This window comes from Ischnura elegans, chromosome 1, assembly GCF_921293095.1.
Source record: "Ischnura elegans chromosome 1, ioIscEleg1.1, whole genome shotgun sequence".
Taxonomy (NCBI): Eukaryota; Metazoa; Arthropoda; class Insecta; order Odonata; family Coenagrionidae; genus Ischnura; species Ischnura elegans.
The window spans coordinates 12,245,421-12,263,026 of NC_060246.1; the positions used below are offsets into that span (position 1 = coordinate 12,245,421).

At 37.6% G+C, this 17,606-nt stretch overlaps 1 protein-coding gene across 3 annotated transcripts in view; it reads left to right on the top strand.

The window, feature by feature from the left end:
* The window catches only part of LOC124155741 (V-type proton ATPase 116 kDa subunit a1), a 51,639-nt gene extending 36,216 nt beyond the window's left edge, over nt 1–15,423 (top strand). For all 3 annotated transcript variants that reach the window (XM_046529812.1, XM_046529832.1, XM_046529822.1), the window contains exons 9-17: nt 2,498–2,637; nt 4,457–4,693; nt 5,572–5,681; nt 7,635–7,759; nt 7,944–8,059; nt 9,932–10,039; nt 10,927–11,194; nt 12,290–12,461; nt 14,355–15,423. In XM_046529812.1, the coding sequence (XP_046385768.1) occupies nt 2,498–2,637; nt 4,457–4,693; nt 5,572–5,681; nt 7,635–7,759; nt 7,944–8,059; nt 9,932–10,039; nt 10,927–11,194; nt 12,290–12,461; nt 14,355–14,457 (1,379 nt within the window). In that variant the 3' untranslated portion in view covers nt 14,458–15,423. The remainder of the gene's footprint in view (nt 1–2,497; nt 2,638–4,456; nt 4,694–5,571; nt 5,682–7,634; nt 7,760–7,943; nt 8,060–9,931; nt 10,040–10,926; nt 11,195–12,289; nt 12,462–14,354) is intronic.
* The last annotated feature ends 2,183 nt before the right edge of the window (nt 15,424–17,606 follow it).

A 17,606-nucleotide genomic window follows, 5' to 3' on the forward strand; every position in this document is an offset into this window, starting at 1 on the left:
AAACAAGCAGCACCAACTCTCAGCCATATCAGAGCATGCTTGGAGTGAACCTGGGCATAACATCCTCTTTGAAGACGCCAGGATAATAGCTAAAGAGAATAAATACTTCCCTCGCTTGATCAGACAAGCTATTGAGATAGCGAAAACGCCCACAAATTTCAACAGAGATCAAGGCTACAGCTTGCATACTTCATGGAAGAGGATTCTCCGACCACCAACAATGAGAGATGGACAACCGGCCAATGAGAGAGCAGCAGCAGATCAGCAGCCGCCGCCGCCTATATAAGGCGGAAAATTTTATGCCTATAAAAGGCGGAAAAATTTTCCAAAAATTTTACCTTCGACCTGAAGACGCTGACTGTAACGCCGGCAAAACTGTTGTCTTTAAAATACAACAAACGCGGTGAAAAAACCTGAATAGAATGGAAAGTTCAAGGGAGGTACCTGTTGATGTAGTCAGTAATGCAAACTGAAATTCAGCCATCTGTATTAAATACGCTTAAATACATCACAGCACTTTAGCAGTCTGGCAAGGTGACGTAAATATGCAAAGATGCTTCTCAATGCGATTGTAAATTTAAAAATGGCATGTTTTACGAAACAAGTGATTCATCAATAAAGTAAGGGAAACTATGTAATTTTGACACCACAACCTGATGCAAACAAAAGCTGCCATACATACTTACTTAACAAGGTTCCTCGTCCCTCTCATCTGACCAGCATCAAATGCTTTCACTGATTGGCTGACTGCTTAACTCCTTAATACCAACTTATGATGCTCAGACAAAAGCTGTTTTTAAAACTAAATCTTCAGTTTAGCTCTTGCATTTTATTGATGGAAAGCACTTTTTTTAGCATTATTAGGAGCAAAATTGATGACTTTGAAAGTATACCATTGAAGCTGCAGAACATTCAGCAGATACAGTGGAACTTGGTTAGTACGTTTCTGAAGGGACCACGAAAAATGAACGTACTAACCAGGAAAACGTACTAACGAGGAAAGTAAATAATAGCAGTCGGGGTTATTGCAATCAGTGAAAAAGTCGTCATAATTACAATTACTATCGGTAGTTCTCATAGGATCGCCTTCCTGAACTCTTTTCACATTTAAAATCAAGAAAATGAGCGCTACATTGAAAAACAATACCATGTGAATAAAAATCGCAATTTTTTATATATTTCCGAAGACGATTCCATGATTACGGCGTCTATCTCCCGTGATTTATCCTATATATATTTACAGAACGAGGACGAGTGAAGCTCAGACAAGCGAAGACAAGTCATTTTTCTTTCTCACAGCGTACTCGGAGAATATAACAACAACCCGGAGTAAGTCAACTGGTTTTTTAAACATCATAAAAATTGGGCAAAATTATATTGACTTTCAAATTACGGCAACAGCCGTAGACATTCGCTTCTGGAATGATACCATTTCGATTGTAAAATCGATCGATATATCGACTGATGACACGCAAGATTATTAGATTACGACGTAATAACAAGAAAATTTTATATTAGACAGTTGAAATTTACTTTCAAAATTTGTCTAATGTCGTCTGCTTTCGTTCCGAGATCAAGTATTTTTAAGCTAAGCTTCGCGTGGAGATCCAGAGGACCGTCTGCTCCCGCAACAGTAGTCAAGTAAATACGCACGACGTCGAGTTTATGGAGCAGTACTGATTTAGATAATGTGGGAATTGTCTAATACCGTTAAGACTCATTTCTTCATCATGATAACTCGTGCAATAGCAACAATTGCCCACTCACGAACTTTGTGCGCAGCAGTGGGCACTCCCAAGCGCTCCAAAGGCAACAGAAGGTGAGGAGCTCGGGGTGGGGAAAATTGGGGCTTCTTATTGGCTGTAGTTTTTCGTAGTCAGACATTCCCAAAAAATGGGCGCATTTTATTTTTCATCACGTCACAAGAATTCAGAAATGCATTTGGATAAATTACGGTAGAAGAAAGAGATGTGGAATGAATGGAAGAATGTTAATGGCTAATAATAATAAATTAAATCATGAATTCAGACGTTTGCGACCCTTAAGAAGACACTAGAGAACGAATTGCGGGTTGCGTCACGGTAAGCAATTGAGCGTACTAACCAGGAAAGCGCAATTTTTTCAAACGTACTAACCAAATTCTTTTACCTGTATTTTGTTCGGATGGTACCGGGACCGAGGGAAATCGCCGTACTAAGGAGGAAAACGTACTAAGGAGGAACGTACTAACCAAGTTCCACTGTATTTAGTTAGAGGTAAATGCTCACCTACACAGAAATTTTGATTGAATCTGAGACCCTAATGGTGAAACATTGATTTAAATTCTGTGGAATGACCCATATGTATGATGGAGACAGGGAAAGTAATTTGTAAATTGATGTTATTAGCTGAAGTGGTAGGTTTTAAAGTAATAGCCTTTATTGTGTTGTTATTTTGGGTGATTTTTATTCAATGATGAGTGATTTTGAAAAGGATACTAATTGATTTCTCTTTTCAGCACCTTACACCATCATCACTTTCCCATTTCTGTTTGCTGTCATGTTTGGTGATCTTGGGCACGGGCTCATCATGGCCCTCTTTGGAGGATGGATGGTGATGCGTGAGAAGCCACTTGCTGCCAAAAAGTCTGACAGTGAGGTGAGCTGAATATATTATCACCATCATTTGGCCCATATGGCAGGTCTTTGGCATACCTTTGCATGATGTGTCCTCTCCAAAGCCTATCGCCTCAATTGCCCCCTTATTGTCGTAGGATCACTGGGAACTATTTGTGGGTTGTGGAATGGGACTCTTTTAGCTTTGCTATGCTCACCTGGGAAGTGAGGGGGAGGGGACGACAAACAGTTTGTGTGGTCACGGGTTTGTAACTGGCCCTTGTTGTTGGTCATCCTGCAATGACTGAGCCAGGAAGCCGACAAAATGTGGGCGTGTTCTCGTGGGCAAAATTAATGTGCTTGAAAAGGTCACTTTAAGTTGACCGAGCGGGCTGTCTTGAGGAGGAAAATCCTTGTCCATCTATTCCACCCTCTAGATTGAAGGGTGTGGTGCAATGAGAGTTTCCTATGTCCTGATTTGGTTGTTTTGTCGTGGTCTTCTGGCTCCCACTCCCAATGAGGACACTGGCTGTAATTTGGGAAGCTTCTGCCCTAGTATCTCAGTGTAGCATATTCCTTGTCAGCGTGATGCTAAGATGCCTAAAGCTTTTCATGCTTAATTAAGTAAAGAATTTTGAGGTAGGAGGAAGGTAATAGGGATGACTATGGACTGAAAGATTAATCAGCTTGCCGACAAATCCATGTCTTCTTCTTTTCAGCCCATTCGCTAAACACCTGTGTCCTGACTTCAATATTTCCTCACATTATCAGGAGAATCTGATCTGGTTCTTCTCTGTGTGTAAAATCACACACTGCAATTTTCTGGTCTTTCTCACACCTTCCAGAACCTCTTCATTTCATTTCTTGTTCATTCAACTCCATCCCATTATCTATTTCCATGACCACATTTGAGAAGCACCAATTCTCCATCCTTCTCCTTTAAGTGAGCTGTTGGACAGTTTTTGCCATAACTTTGTCCTGGAAGTAAGAGATTAAAGTTTTATGCCGTCATTGTAAATGTAATGGAACTTGTGGTTGATATTGCTTTGAAAAGAAATGCTTTTTAAATTAAGCAATCCCAATGATACAATTTTATTATTCAGAGTAGCTCATAAACTTTCAAAAACACGTGGTTGGTAGAAGACCTTGTCAAGCAAAATCGGGAGCTTTGACTTCAGTGCAAAATGGGTGGTTGGTATATGTTGTACCGCCTTGTTGAAATTGATGGGATTTAGGGTAAACATGATAAAATTTTGTCTCTTTATTCAAACTGAAAATTGTGTTGGACCTGATTGTGTATTAGTCAGTAATGTATATGCTGATAACGATGTTCAGGTTTCTGAAGTTAATTTTGCCAAAAAAGGGCCATTCATGCAGGGAAATATGGCAGTTGAAGATACTTGTATTGAAAGGTTTTGCAGGCCATTTGTATTTGTAGGCCTCAAAATTTTCTATTATCTAGTTGTTTGTAATTCTTTCATCAACCCCAATATTTGCATATGAAGTTGTGGAGTTTGTGTTTTGCACAGCCCTAGTTAAAGAGATGTTTGGCATATTCACTGCACAGAGTGTATTCTTGGAGGAATATATACCCTATTGATAATTAAATTCTTACTAGACGGGAAGAATATTTTAAACATTTATTTCTTGCTCGCAAGAAAGTATTGGAATTTATTCCTATACCTTGAATGAGCTAGCGGTTTTGAAGAATTGCATATTTCATTTTCTGTGGTCTCATTGTGTAATGACTGTTGAAATAGTATTACATTTATGCTAATGCTGATTGCGATACAATGTTTGTATTGTTAGTGTAAGGGCCGAGCATTCCTGCTATATGGTTTGATATTTCTTTTTTTTTGCAGATTTGGAACATCTTCTTTGGTGGCAGATACATTATTTTCCTCATGGGGCTCTTCTCCATGTATACTGGCCTTATATACAATGACATATTTTCGAAATCGTTAAACATATTTGGATCATACTGGTCTAGCAATTATGATAAAAAGACATTGATGGGTAACAAGTTTCTGCAGCTGGATCCTAATTCAACGGCATATGCTGGATATCCATATCCTTTTGGTATGGATCCAGTTTGGCAGGTGAGTCTTAAGAACCGAGTATAGCCTATTATTATGGTCTTCAAGATGTACATATTAAGTTTAGCTGATGAAATATGCTCTTTTGATTTTCACGAATGCAAATTTTAATCGCCACATTGTTATTTTAAGTTTTTAGGTGATGTGTCAAGTCCTGAAAACCATTATAAATCTTGGAAAATATTGAAAATAATCATCAATGCACACTAAAAAAAAGCCTATATAAGTAAAAGCATCAATTATTTTTGCCGAAACTTTGTTTGGAAAAATCATTGACCCATGGTGATGAGTCAATTAGAATGAGGCCCCATTAAGGTTGTTGGATACTAGTTGAATATGGAGTTGAAATCAAGGTCTTCTGTTAAATGTGTAATGACCTTGAAGTCGTTTCATCCTAATGATTTCAAATTTTATGATAATCCTAATTAACATTTGTATAGTCAGTGTATCATTGATACCCATTTCAAATTTAAAGAAAACCTTTTTCTTACTGTTTTTCAATGGGGTCGCATTCAATTACACTTTGCTCAGTGATAAACTTGATCATGATGTATTGGCCACTTGTTAAGAGTGCACCTTATGCAAATGAACACGCAGCTTGACTCTCAGCTGTCTTCCTCCCGTTTGGTGATGAGCAAAGGTTTCCTTGGCTCATTACAGTGGTGAGCGATGGGTGTTGTGATTTCTCTTGCTCACTACTCACTGCTCCCTTGCTCACTAATCTAAGTTGATTGTGCAGTGCAGCTGAATGCACACAATATCAAAAGGGCGTTTCCAAAACATTTCAATTTAGTGAAGTTTCTAAGATTGATATTTTACTCTAGTAATATGTGAAGTAAGATAATTTTCTTGAAATAATTTTATGGAGTGATTTTTTTCAGGTTGCTGACAACAAAATTGTGTTTCTTAACTCATATAAAATGAAAATATCAATAATTTTGGGGGTCATCCATATGATATTTGGTGTATTGCTCAGTCTATGGAATCATACGTAAGTAATTCCATCCGTTTAATTCTTCTACCATTAATCATTTTTATCCTTACATGTGCATAATGTAATGTATTTAGCTCAGTATAATCTCACCAAACATTGTGCTAATAAATAAGTGGGGGAGTAAAGTGAGGGGGCAATAAAAGGATCAGTGACATTACCACTTCCAACCAAGCAGGGACTTAAAAATGAGAGAAATTTTTTTTGTATGAGAACCAATACTTTTCATGTTTTTACTTGCTTTTAAATTTATTTAATGTGATAGGAAAGGGTAGCCGTTTGAAATGTAGGTTTCAACTGTATCATTTTCCACACTGATCTATCTTGGAGCCGTATTCAGTGGAAAGAGAAGTTATAACTTTGCTATAGTATTAAATACGCCTCAGTAGTGGTTGCAACAATTGGTATTTTGCTTTACATTACTAACCATTTGAACTCCTCACATAACTTCACATTTTATGTCTCACTACATTGGTCAAAGCAAATTGAAAAGTAATGGATATTTATATTTAGCTGTTGTGTTAACAAACCACTCCGTTGTCTATGACTTGCAAAACAGATGTCACATGGCCAGAAATATCACTAGAATCATTACGTACTGTCACTATGGTTCATTTTTTCTGTGCTGAAAATTCCGTTTTAAGGTTCCCACTCAACCGTGAAAACCTTGAAACCGTGAATAAGCCGTGAATTTCGTGTACTGTGAAAAAACCGTGAAAAAGCCGTGAATTTCGTCATAAATCCTTAAAAATCTCTCAATCTTGATTTTACGATGGTAGAACTACAATAGGTAGATTGAAAGAAAAATGGATATTTCGATCATATTTCAAGGTCAGTCACTCACAGACATGGCCACGGATTTATAGTCTTTTGAAGCGCAATTATTGGTCCGTGTGCCATGATGACACATTGGTGTTAAGCCTGTACCAAAGCCGGAAGACTGGTAACCAAAGTGTTCATTAACACTTGCGAAAATCCAGACCCTTCTTAACTTCCCTGGCACCCTGGTCCCTCCATTTTCCCACTCTCAACCTTTAGTCGGAGCTGAATTTTGCAAACGATATGTGACGTCAGGAGAGAGAGAGAGCACTTTCATTGCTGCGTTTGCATTCACAGCATCTGTCGTGTTTGTCAAATTTTTAGTTAACGTGCGGCCGATGATTGTTACGTGATCAATATTTCTGCCTAAAATGGTTTATCTGCAAACCGTGAATTTGAAGACATTTAGACAGTGAAAACCTGGAAAAAACCGTGAATTTTATAATTTAGATTGAGTGGGAACCCTGATTGAGTAAAGAAGGCATTTGCTATTTGGTCACCAAACAACCGTGCTCATGAATTTCATCGGCATGATCATTCGAATGACCTTGGGCAAGGCCATTCACCTTGTGCAACTGCCTTTAGGTTTGTAATACTATGAGTGAATGAATTGCAATTTAATCTGTAACGAGGTGCAAGGATGCAACTGTGATCCTGCTGAACTTAATAAAAATTCCTTCCAGATTTTATTCTTCATTGGAGATAAAGTTTCTGAAAGAGTCATTCTGATTTAGCAGTTAGCTACAAGGGAAATCTTATGACTGTACCAAGAAATTTAAACTGTTTATGGAGGCACTGTATTTCATTGTCCAACAGAAGCTATACATTATGAGAGATATTTTTCCAAACGGATTGATGTGGAAATTTTTTTTCCCCCGAACCATGCTGTACTTTAATAAATACTAGGCGTAATTTTGTACGAGCATTTGCCATTTGTATGTGAATGGCTGGTGTCCTAACACCCCCTGCCACTCGCGTATTTAGGTGGCTTGCATGGTTGTATGTTGATGTAGATGTTTAGTGTGATGGATTGGCATTATGTAGTACCATTTTTGTTTGAATTAGAAGCTGAGGTTTTATTTTACCAGCTCCTGTATTCCATTTTATTTTGACTTATGCTTGATCCCCTTTCAGATACTTCCAGAGGAAAATCAATATCTATTGTGAATTCATCCCACAGATCATTTTCATGGTATTTCTTTTCTTCTACATGGTGACATTAATGTTTTCCAAGTGGGTGAACTATGGACCAGACTTTGGTAAGTGGCTTGGCAGTATTTATTAGTTGTAACTCCCGGTCATGCGTCTTAGTGGGTGGTGTAGAAAATATATTGTTGACGCAAATATTTTAATTTATAATTTATGTTTCACCCAATATAAATTAAGACACTGTTTCGGTGATGTAAGCTTTCAAACATTCTCTTATTCTTTCCCTTCCTCTAGGTTACAAGTCTGGTCCGACTTGTGCTCCCTCCATCTTAATCACATTTATCAACATGGTCCTATTTAAGTCAAATGCTCCCCCTGATGGCTGTGATGACACTATGTATGGTGGACAGGTTGGTATATAATGACTTTGGATTTTTATAAAACTGTTTCTATTTATTAAGAAAAAAACTGATTTACCAATAATATCTTAAAATACCAATTTTTACATAACTAAAGCTTTGATTTGGCATGCACACGTGAGCACTATCATGTTGAGCTGAAACATTTTAAAATCAATTTTTTTTTAGTAATTGGCAGCTTTTAGGGCGATTGCCATGGAAATCATTTTTTATAAGTAATCTGGGGATACTTTCAGTATCCATTTGACAGGCTTGGAAAAGTAATTTTTTATTCTGCAGGGAAACCACTCAATAACTTGGCTGTTAACTTCTCGGGTGTTTTCTAATTAATGTAAGGAATCTGTTAGCCCAACTTAAATACACGAGGAGGCACATATCTTGGTTGAGCAGCGCAATCCTATACACAGGAATGTACGTTGCAATTGATTTTTGTGAAAGCGGTACTATGCGATTTTATGCATAATTTTGGTTTGTTCGTGATTGTTTGGTCTTTTTTTTTTGCTTTTATAATGACTTATGCTTGGAATTGGATAGGTTTAATGATCATTGTAACACATTTCGAATTTCAAACCATAAATAAGTTTCGTTTTACCAATTCTGCTCTATGAGTTCAAACCATGAATCAAAACACTAAATTGTGAACACTGCCATATTACATCATTCTAAAATTCCCTGTCAAATGAGATGACAATCACTATTGGTGCGACACCAATAATGTGTTCTGCTTTCTCTGCACAAAGTACGCAAAGCTGAATAGAATCCTCCAAGATATGACTCTTTGTTCACTCTGAATATTTTGTAGTGGACGCATTCTGGGTATAACTTTTAAGCTTTTGCTGTAGCACTCTCAAAGCATACACCTTGCATCCGAACACGGTGGCGTGTTGAATCAAATGTCCACCTGCTGCGTCCTCTTTCAACAAATATTTAGTTTTTACATTAGCTATTCCAGGGTGTTGTAAGGAACGCATCGCTATTCAAACTCGATTTTTCAACATTGCTGCTGTGCTCTACCCTCTCCGGGACTACCACTGATTTTTTATAGCCTATTTCTGTATGTTTGTGAAATATGGTCCACCACAATCAGACCTACTCCTCAAAATACAACTATGCACCTCAATGATATGACCCGCACATGTATCTTCCACATCTGCAGACTTCTCCTCTGCCATTGGAAGAGCAATCAGACCATTGAAATTTTCCATTTGCTTGCAGAAAAAGTTTTATTTGACAATTTTAATGAATGCCTCTATCACAAACTGGGTCTTAACACAGACTTTTTGTATCAATTTTGGGTCATTTTTATACTTTTTGTGAAGTACTACCTAACTACCCCAAATTTGGAGCTATAATGGTGACTACTACTGGTGACCATGGTAATCATGAAGAAATCTCGCGAAAACACATCACAGTATAATCTGTCACTCATCAAAAAGAGATCTTGAAATATAGGAATATAAAAAAGTTTGGCCGTTCATTCCTAGAAAATAATTTTCTATAAGCCTCAAAAATCTAAAAATGGTTGTACCTCATCGTTGTGAGCAGTTACAATAAAAACTTAGCAGTAAATGACACCAAATTTGTTTCATGATAAAGTTATGCTGCATAAAGAATTCCTTTTCTGACCGTCCTGAGCCATTGGAATTGAACTTATTTCCTCCTTTTTGTGTGGCAAACATTTACTCATATAGGTCAACTATGCTCATGTGAATTTAACAAGGAAAAAAAATGTTGAGAAATAATTTTTTAACTTTCTGATTATGTAACCTGTATTTCTCATCCATTAATTCATTTTTATTTTGATATCGTCATTATGTTTTGTGATGTGCGTTTGAGTAAAATGTGAAATTTTTTTACTTACAGCATGGCTTTGAAAGGTTTCTGGTGGTTATAGCCCTTCTCTGTGTTCCATGGATGCTCCTGGCGAAACCAATTATTGTCATCCGAGGGCAGCGTGCAATGCATCACCCGGTACGTGAGCTATTCACCTCTCAACTGTCATTGTTCCCTTTATAGATTGGCTGCGGATGGTTTGGATGTTTGGATTCATTGGATAATGCCTTGTATTATTTTATCATGGAGAATGGTAGTTTGAAGTGTTTGCCTTTATTGAGAAATGGTTATTAGAGAATTCTGTTAAATTAATGCATTAAATTATGTGAAGATATTTATGCTCAAATTCAATAACACAAAATCAGTGGACATGAAAAATTTACTCATCAATATGTTTAAATTTTGTCAACCGATTCTAACAGTAAATTTTGAAAAAAATATTTAGAGAATTTTTACATCAGAGAAAAATCCATAATAGCAGGTTAAATGTCGAGTGGAGAGCAAACATTTTTTAGCGAGGTGGCGTGTTCCTTAAGGATATTTGAAAGAGATATTATTCCAATCAACAATATGACCTAAGTGTCTTGATGGAGTACTAGTATTCCTGTAATTAGCTAAAATCTTGTTTGAATCCTTTAACGAACATCATAATTACGCACCAAAATCCTCCGTTTCCTGGTACATAGGCAACCTAGCCAAACACCGCATCGATCGTTTTCCCGCAAAATCGTTTTATTTTCGTCCATCCCCCTGGAAAACGATAGATCAAGCTTTCACTGTAATTACTGGTAAATAAACCTTTTTTTTTAATGTTTAAATTAGAAGTCATTGTCTCTAAAGATTTAGTCACATTGTGTTCCATTGCTCTCAGAATGTGAATGGAATGTAGTAGGTTGATGTTTCTGCTGACAATTGAATATCACCTGCAGTTTAATTTTGGTCTTTGAAAAATTTTGTATGACTTGAGCTGTTCCAAATATTGGGCATTAGCAAGCAAGCAAGCAAGCATCTCTCTCTCTTTTCAGCTCCCTAACTCTCACATCAATTCGGTTGGTGAGAACGGAGACTTGGACGTGGAGGGTGGTGGCATGGGAGGTCAAGGGCAGCAGGCTGATGGGAACGCAATGGCGCATGGTGCTCCCCAAAAGGGAGGGGCCGAAGGAGGGGGTGAGAACCACGAGGCTGGTGATATCTTCATCCACCAGGGCATTCACACCATTGAGTATGTGCTTGGGTCTGTGTCCCACACGGCATCTTATCTTCGACTCTGGGCACTGTCGCTTGCACACGCTGGTGAGTGGAATAAGACGATCCTTGTTGAGATTGTAAGGTCATGCAAAGTACCGTATGTGTCTGAATATAGTCCCCCTTTTTTTTCAAAAATGCCCGTGGTAAAAGTAAAGGGGGGGGCTATATTCAAATGCATTTTTTTAACTTTTCCCGAAACTGAAGCCTCAAAATTAGGGGGGGGGACTATATTCGGAGAAATACGGTATGTACTAAGATTAACAATTTCTGCGGAGGGAAGACTTCTGGAAAGACCCTCTGGGTTTTCAGTGAAACTTTTCACTAATGTTCTAAGGTCTACAAGTACTTTTTTATTCGCCCTTGTTTATAATGTAGTTGGGTAAATGAATTTTAAAAAATGAAAAATATCTTCACTTTTAAATTATAAGTTAGTCTTTTTTTGGGAGACAATAAGGAAAACTCCTGTATTTCAGACTTATTATTTGTGGCAACACTGTTTTAAGGTGTTAGTCGCCGCTATACAGTGGAACCTCGTTAAAGCGAGTACGGGCTATAGCGACACCCCCGCTATTACGAGAGATAGCCGATGCACCGTCAATTGACCCTATAATAAGCGTGTTAAAAAATTCGTTTTTACGAGACCCTTTCGGTGTTGGCTCTCGCCATAGCGAGGGTTTCACCGCCGGAAGACTTTCATGAAGACTCCTTAACCTCTGTAATTGCTAGCGATATGTTAGAAATGAAGTTAATGGAGTGCTCAGTCTCAAATTTATGTAGTAAACTGTCGTTCGATAAATATAATGATGACGAAACAATGCTTTGCATGATTTTTATTCAGTGCGGCACTTATGAATTGTTTGAATAGTTAGTCGTTATCTGAGTAAGGAAATTTAGTGATGCAAAAAAACATCGCCTTTAGTCTGGATTATGCTTACGTTTATCGGATAGATGTTTATCTGTTGCCGCATCACTCCTGTTCCTGTATATCTGTTCGCAACAGGTATATTGGCTATTATTTGCTCCACCTCCGGTAAAGCGACAATTCGCTATAGCGAGTGTTTATTAGTGCACCGTGGGGTGTCGTTATATCGAGGTTTCACTGTAATTGTTTAAAATTGTGACCCATTCATCGTGTTGCAGAGCTTTCTGAAGTGCTGTGGAACATGGTGCTTAGGAATGGAATGGCGTTTGATGGTTGGCCTGGTGGCATAGCCCTCTGGATAATCTTCGCCTTTTGGGCCGTGCTGACAGTCGGCATCCTTGTACTCATGGAGGGGCTGTCTGCATTCTTGCACACTCTACGTCTGCATTGGTGAGTAGACCTTTTGCTCTTCTTCTTCCTTGGGTTCCCCTCACTGTATCACCAGGTTTTTCACAGGTTTATGAAATTCAGGGTAATCATGGAAAAGTCACGGAAAATCTGTGTCCTGATGTTCGATTCAGAAGAACTGTTGACTGTCTTGCAGGGCTTGCATCGTACATTCAGAAAGGTGCTGGAAATTTTCCTGTAGAAATGTGACTAAGACCACTTTACTGGTTAATTTTGAAAAACTAATGTATGTCCATAGTCGAGAAATATGTTATTAAAATGATTTCATTATACAGTGCACTCCTGATTATCCTAATGGCCTAATGATGGGGAGAGGCAGTACAAATAATCGGAAAACACAAATGATCCAAATTTACTTTTATTCATTGTAATTTTCATAATTTACGTAAATCAAACAATCTATTATTACTTACGCACATTGTCTATTATTTTAGATTGTTTCCGGAATCGTTAAGAGCTTTCTCTTTCCGACCGCAATCTTTTATTGCGGTGATAACGTGATTGTACTCATATTCCTACTGCTACATGTAATACCTGGTTTCCGAAAACCCGTGGCTGTGAAGTCACAGATTCAGAAAAGTGGTTTGCACGAATGCTTCGAAACCACTGCGCAACGTCGGAAACTACGCTGACAGGCACCATGCCGAGTAGTCGCGTCTCGCACAAGTTGCCTGGGATGCAACTGCTGAGGGACGCTGATCCGTAACCACTGAGCCTGATCCTGCACCGCGATGTTTGGAAAAAAAAGTACAGAACTCCCGTGAAGGCAACGGGTGCGCAATTACACCATTGCATACTAGCACCATTGATACATTATGGAAAACTAGGACTTGAGGCAAATTTCTACCCAGGCAAGTGCCTGGCTATGACTCATTATGGTGGTCCTTATTTTTAAAGTTTTTGAATATCTTTTGGGATGTCCCCAGTTTTGCTTCATTTGGTGAGAAAACAAATCGTGAAAATTATTTTTTCAATCAGATACCAGGAAAACATGCAGCATCACAGTTAAAGTTATTTAATTTTGGTATTTATGGGTGTTTTTCGAACATAACTGAAGATGATGTCACTCTCGGATTATTCTATCACTTCTCTGTCTTCTACAACGACTCTTTAGACATTTGTAGTGTATCGCCTCAAATATCTTTCATTTCTGCCCTTTGGTTCCTGGGATATCGCACCGAGAGTGAGCACTTGCCACCCCAGTAAGACAATTTGGGTGGCACGTGAGGTGCACACTCTCATTATATGTTGATCATTCTCACTCATCGTAAAAGCATAAAATTCTTTAGATAAACTTCAAACTTCATCAACATAACCTTGAATTCTAAGTTTGTCACTGTTTATTGTATTTAGCAGTGGTTTATTCTCCATATCTAAATCTTGTATGAATGGGTTAGAAGCCAAGGGGTACAAGTGATTTCTGTTTCCTATGCAGTGTTAGGTACAGAAATTATGTACAGAAAACAAACGAGATGGACTAGATATTTAGTAGTGCATTTGATTTTCCTCTCAATGTCAGCACAGAACAGAACCTGTATCCTTTCAAATTGAATAAAATTCTAAAAATCGAATGCCATTGGCTCCATTTTGAAGACAAAGTTTTAATCTGCATATAGGACGAAGCTTGATTCCCCTGTAGGAGGAATGGGTGGGAAAGCTGACAGCCAATCACAATCCCCCTTTTGTTCACTATTTCTCAGTCATGGATTAGTGATTTGGAAGTTGTATCTCCCCTCTATCAAATAAAGTTATCTAACATATTCACCGATCACCTGATTTTTTTTAATGGCAATATAATCTAATGTACAGACTTAAATTTTAACATTCAGATTACCTCATCAGTGCATGTATCATTATTGCCTAATTATTTTGCAGGGTGGAGTTTCAGAGCAAATTCTACCTTGGCCAGGGGTATGGGTTTCAACCATTCTCCTTCGAGGTTATTCTCGACTCAGCAGCCAGTAGCTCAGAAGAATGAGGTGAAAATGTATCATAAAGAGCTGGAAGAGAGGCTCACTGATCTTTGTGTGTGTTGCCCGTAGTAGTTGTGACGTAACATTTTTCCAGCTATGGAATTACCATTAACTTTTGGTACTTCTCTTTATGGTTGGTTGTAGAAAAAAAAAACTTAGATTAGTCTGGGAGAGGTGGTGGGTGTCATTATTTCAACTGTAATGCCACATTCCTAATTGCATTTATGATAATATACAAAAAACATTGGGTTCAATGTGGTATTGTAATTGTAACATATTCACTTCATGTTTTGTAATTATTATTGCCGCTACTTCAGGTTGAGATGATATACAAGTTTTTAGAGATGTGATATATTTATGAGTGATTGAATGTAGACATGAGAACTAATGTTTTGTTCTCTTAGTGGCAGCCTCTTGTCTTGTTTGATTTAGATTACTTGTTGAAAATTTGTCACTCATGCAGTGCATGAATGTGGAATTGTTTAGTGAAAGCCAATGGAGTTAATCTCTATGATTACTTGGGTAAATGTCTTCTTCCATTAAATTACAGCTCATCTCACCTGAGTCCTCTCATATTGTAACCAAATTAAGGAAGGTATGATCTCATGCTTCTGTAAATTTGCTTTTCAGTTGTATCACTATGTACCATACCTCTTGTGATCTTTTTCAGATCTGTTAATACTCTGTAAGTAATACCAGTATGTGAATAATGTAAGTGTATATTAGAAAGCCTCTGGAAATATGAACATTGATTGCTGTCAGTCAAATTCTTTTTCAGTTTCTCATGCTATGTTTACTCAAGCTTGAAGAAATTTGTGTGTACAGAAAAATTTCTAGAGTAATATATGTATATCATTTTTAAAATTATTTAAAGTATGTCATGAAATATTTATATGGTCTGTTTTTTATTTGGAAGGTGTCATTAAATTGTAATAATGTGTGTTATAAATTTCTGTTCATTTGTTCTCCAAGCTCATGGATTTTATTTATTAATTGCGGTACCTTATTCCCCCTCTTTTCTTCCAATGATGGTGGCATGAACAGTAATCATTATTAACTAAAAGGAAGTTGAAAATCATGTTAGTTAGAACACTTATAACTCAAGAACAGCTGGACCGATTTTAATGATAATAGGTTCTTCGGATTCGTCTCAGCCCCGGATAACATATAGAACATTGAAAACAGGAAAAGTTCACAAAAAAAATTTCATCTTTTTCTTAGGGATATGTTTTTAGGAGTTAGTAATACAACAACAATTGATAAGTCGGTCAAAACTACAAATTACATTATTTGCTTTGTTTTTACCAATTTAATAACTGAACTTCGTAAGAATATAACATTTTAATTACTAAATATATTCAAAATATTGAAATTGTATTTAAAAAATTTAATTTGAGATAATTGTAAGTCCAGCTTGAGTTGACACTTCACTACCGTTTTGTAAACAAATCTCCAAGCAATTGTTGAGAATTGGTAATGTTCGTGTTCCTGTCGATGAATTGAGCAGTTTGATTTCACATCCTCGGAAGGTGAGCTCATCAACAAAGTGCTCCAGAATATGATTGATCTCCACAAAAATAAAAAATGGTTGATTGAGCGAGCAATTTGACGGTCTAGAATGAAGATGTGGATGACTCAAATTAGGCAAATCGGAATCAAATAGTTGGTACTGTGCATGAATTCAAATCTTTTTGAAGTGGATAGAAAGATAGGAAGGATTCTTCAAGGAGACCAAGAAATAAATTTGTGCATGGGCTAAATCTACTTCCCGTGGAGCAGCCTTTGATCTGCAGCTAGTTGAAGGTGTTTTTTGTGAAGAGAGAGGTCGAATAAAATCAGTATGCACATACTAGGTATCTGAGGTGCAGGTTGATTGTCAAGAAAGAGATGAAGGGAGGCAAGGCCTTCATCATGAGGCATGGAAGTATATAATGATGTCATATCAGTGGTGGCCATTATGATATCTTTGCCAACAGGGAGAAAGGTAGAAAGGAGGTGATTGAGGATATCATAGGTATATTTAACGTAAGATGGAAAAGAGAGTACAAGAGGTTGAAGGTAATGGTTGACGAAGATTGAGATGCATTCTGTGGAGGAATTGAAAGAGGAGACGATTGGGCGGCCAGGATAGGAGACTGAAATGGGGCTGGAGCCATTGGAGAGGACTGAAGAGTCCCAGAAGAATTTCCCTTTCAACCATCAACAGAACTTGATAGTGTCGCTTACGAACACATCAGGATTGAATTTGGGTGTGGGTGAGAAAGAAAAACACTGATCCAGTACAGATATTTTGTCTGGAGTGAGGAAGATGAGTTTAATCGTTATCCTATAAGATATATATGTACATATGTTTTTGCTGTTTAAATGGCTAGCAGATCGAGACATCTTTGAACATGACCTGAGGATGATATTTGGTAAACTGGTTGCATCAATAAATAATTGTGGAATGGGCCTTTCCTCTCTTAAGTATATTTAATCACTCTTTCAACCTATTGGGTCAAAATCTCAATACCTACCTATCATCAACCTTGGAATGTGATCATCCTGATGGTTGTCTTCTGTGGTCATATCTGCTGTTAATAGCTAATATATACGAAAAAAATAGGTAAGTAACGAATGAAAACTGTTTCCATATTAGCAAGGATTCTTTCTTTACATGCTTCATTGCATTAACGCTATTTGCTTGTGCAGTATGCATGTAAAGAGAATCATCTCCAAATACTGTTTCTGATCATTCTGGTGAAGGCTCAATTCAGTTTTAAAGGGTTTGTTCCAAAAGTAATGAGCCTCATTTATTTTCCACGCGACTGTACAGTGCACACCTGCGTGACCAGATGGAAGTGATGAAAGGGCTAAACTTTCCACTGACACCTATTTCAGTTGCCTACGAGCTCTTGGGAGCGGTGGGACATTTGTCGTAAACCTCCGCGCAGAGCCTCGTTGTGGTTATGATGAAGAGAACTTTGAGACTCTGTAAACAAATGATAATGTCACTCGTTTGCGAGATTTGCTGAACAAAGACCCCTGAATGAGAGTTTTTTTTGCGTCAGAATTAAATTTGCCGAAAACAGATGTTCATAAAATATTTTCAGAAAACTTGGCCGAGTTGAAAACATTGAGTTGTCATGGAGACTCACCATGATAACGTGCTGAC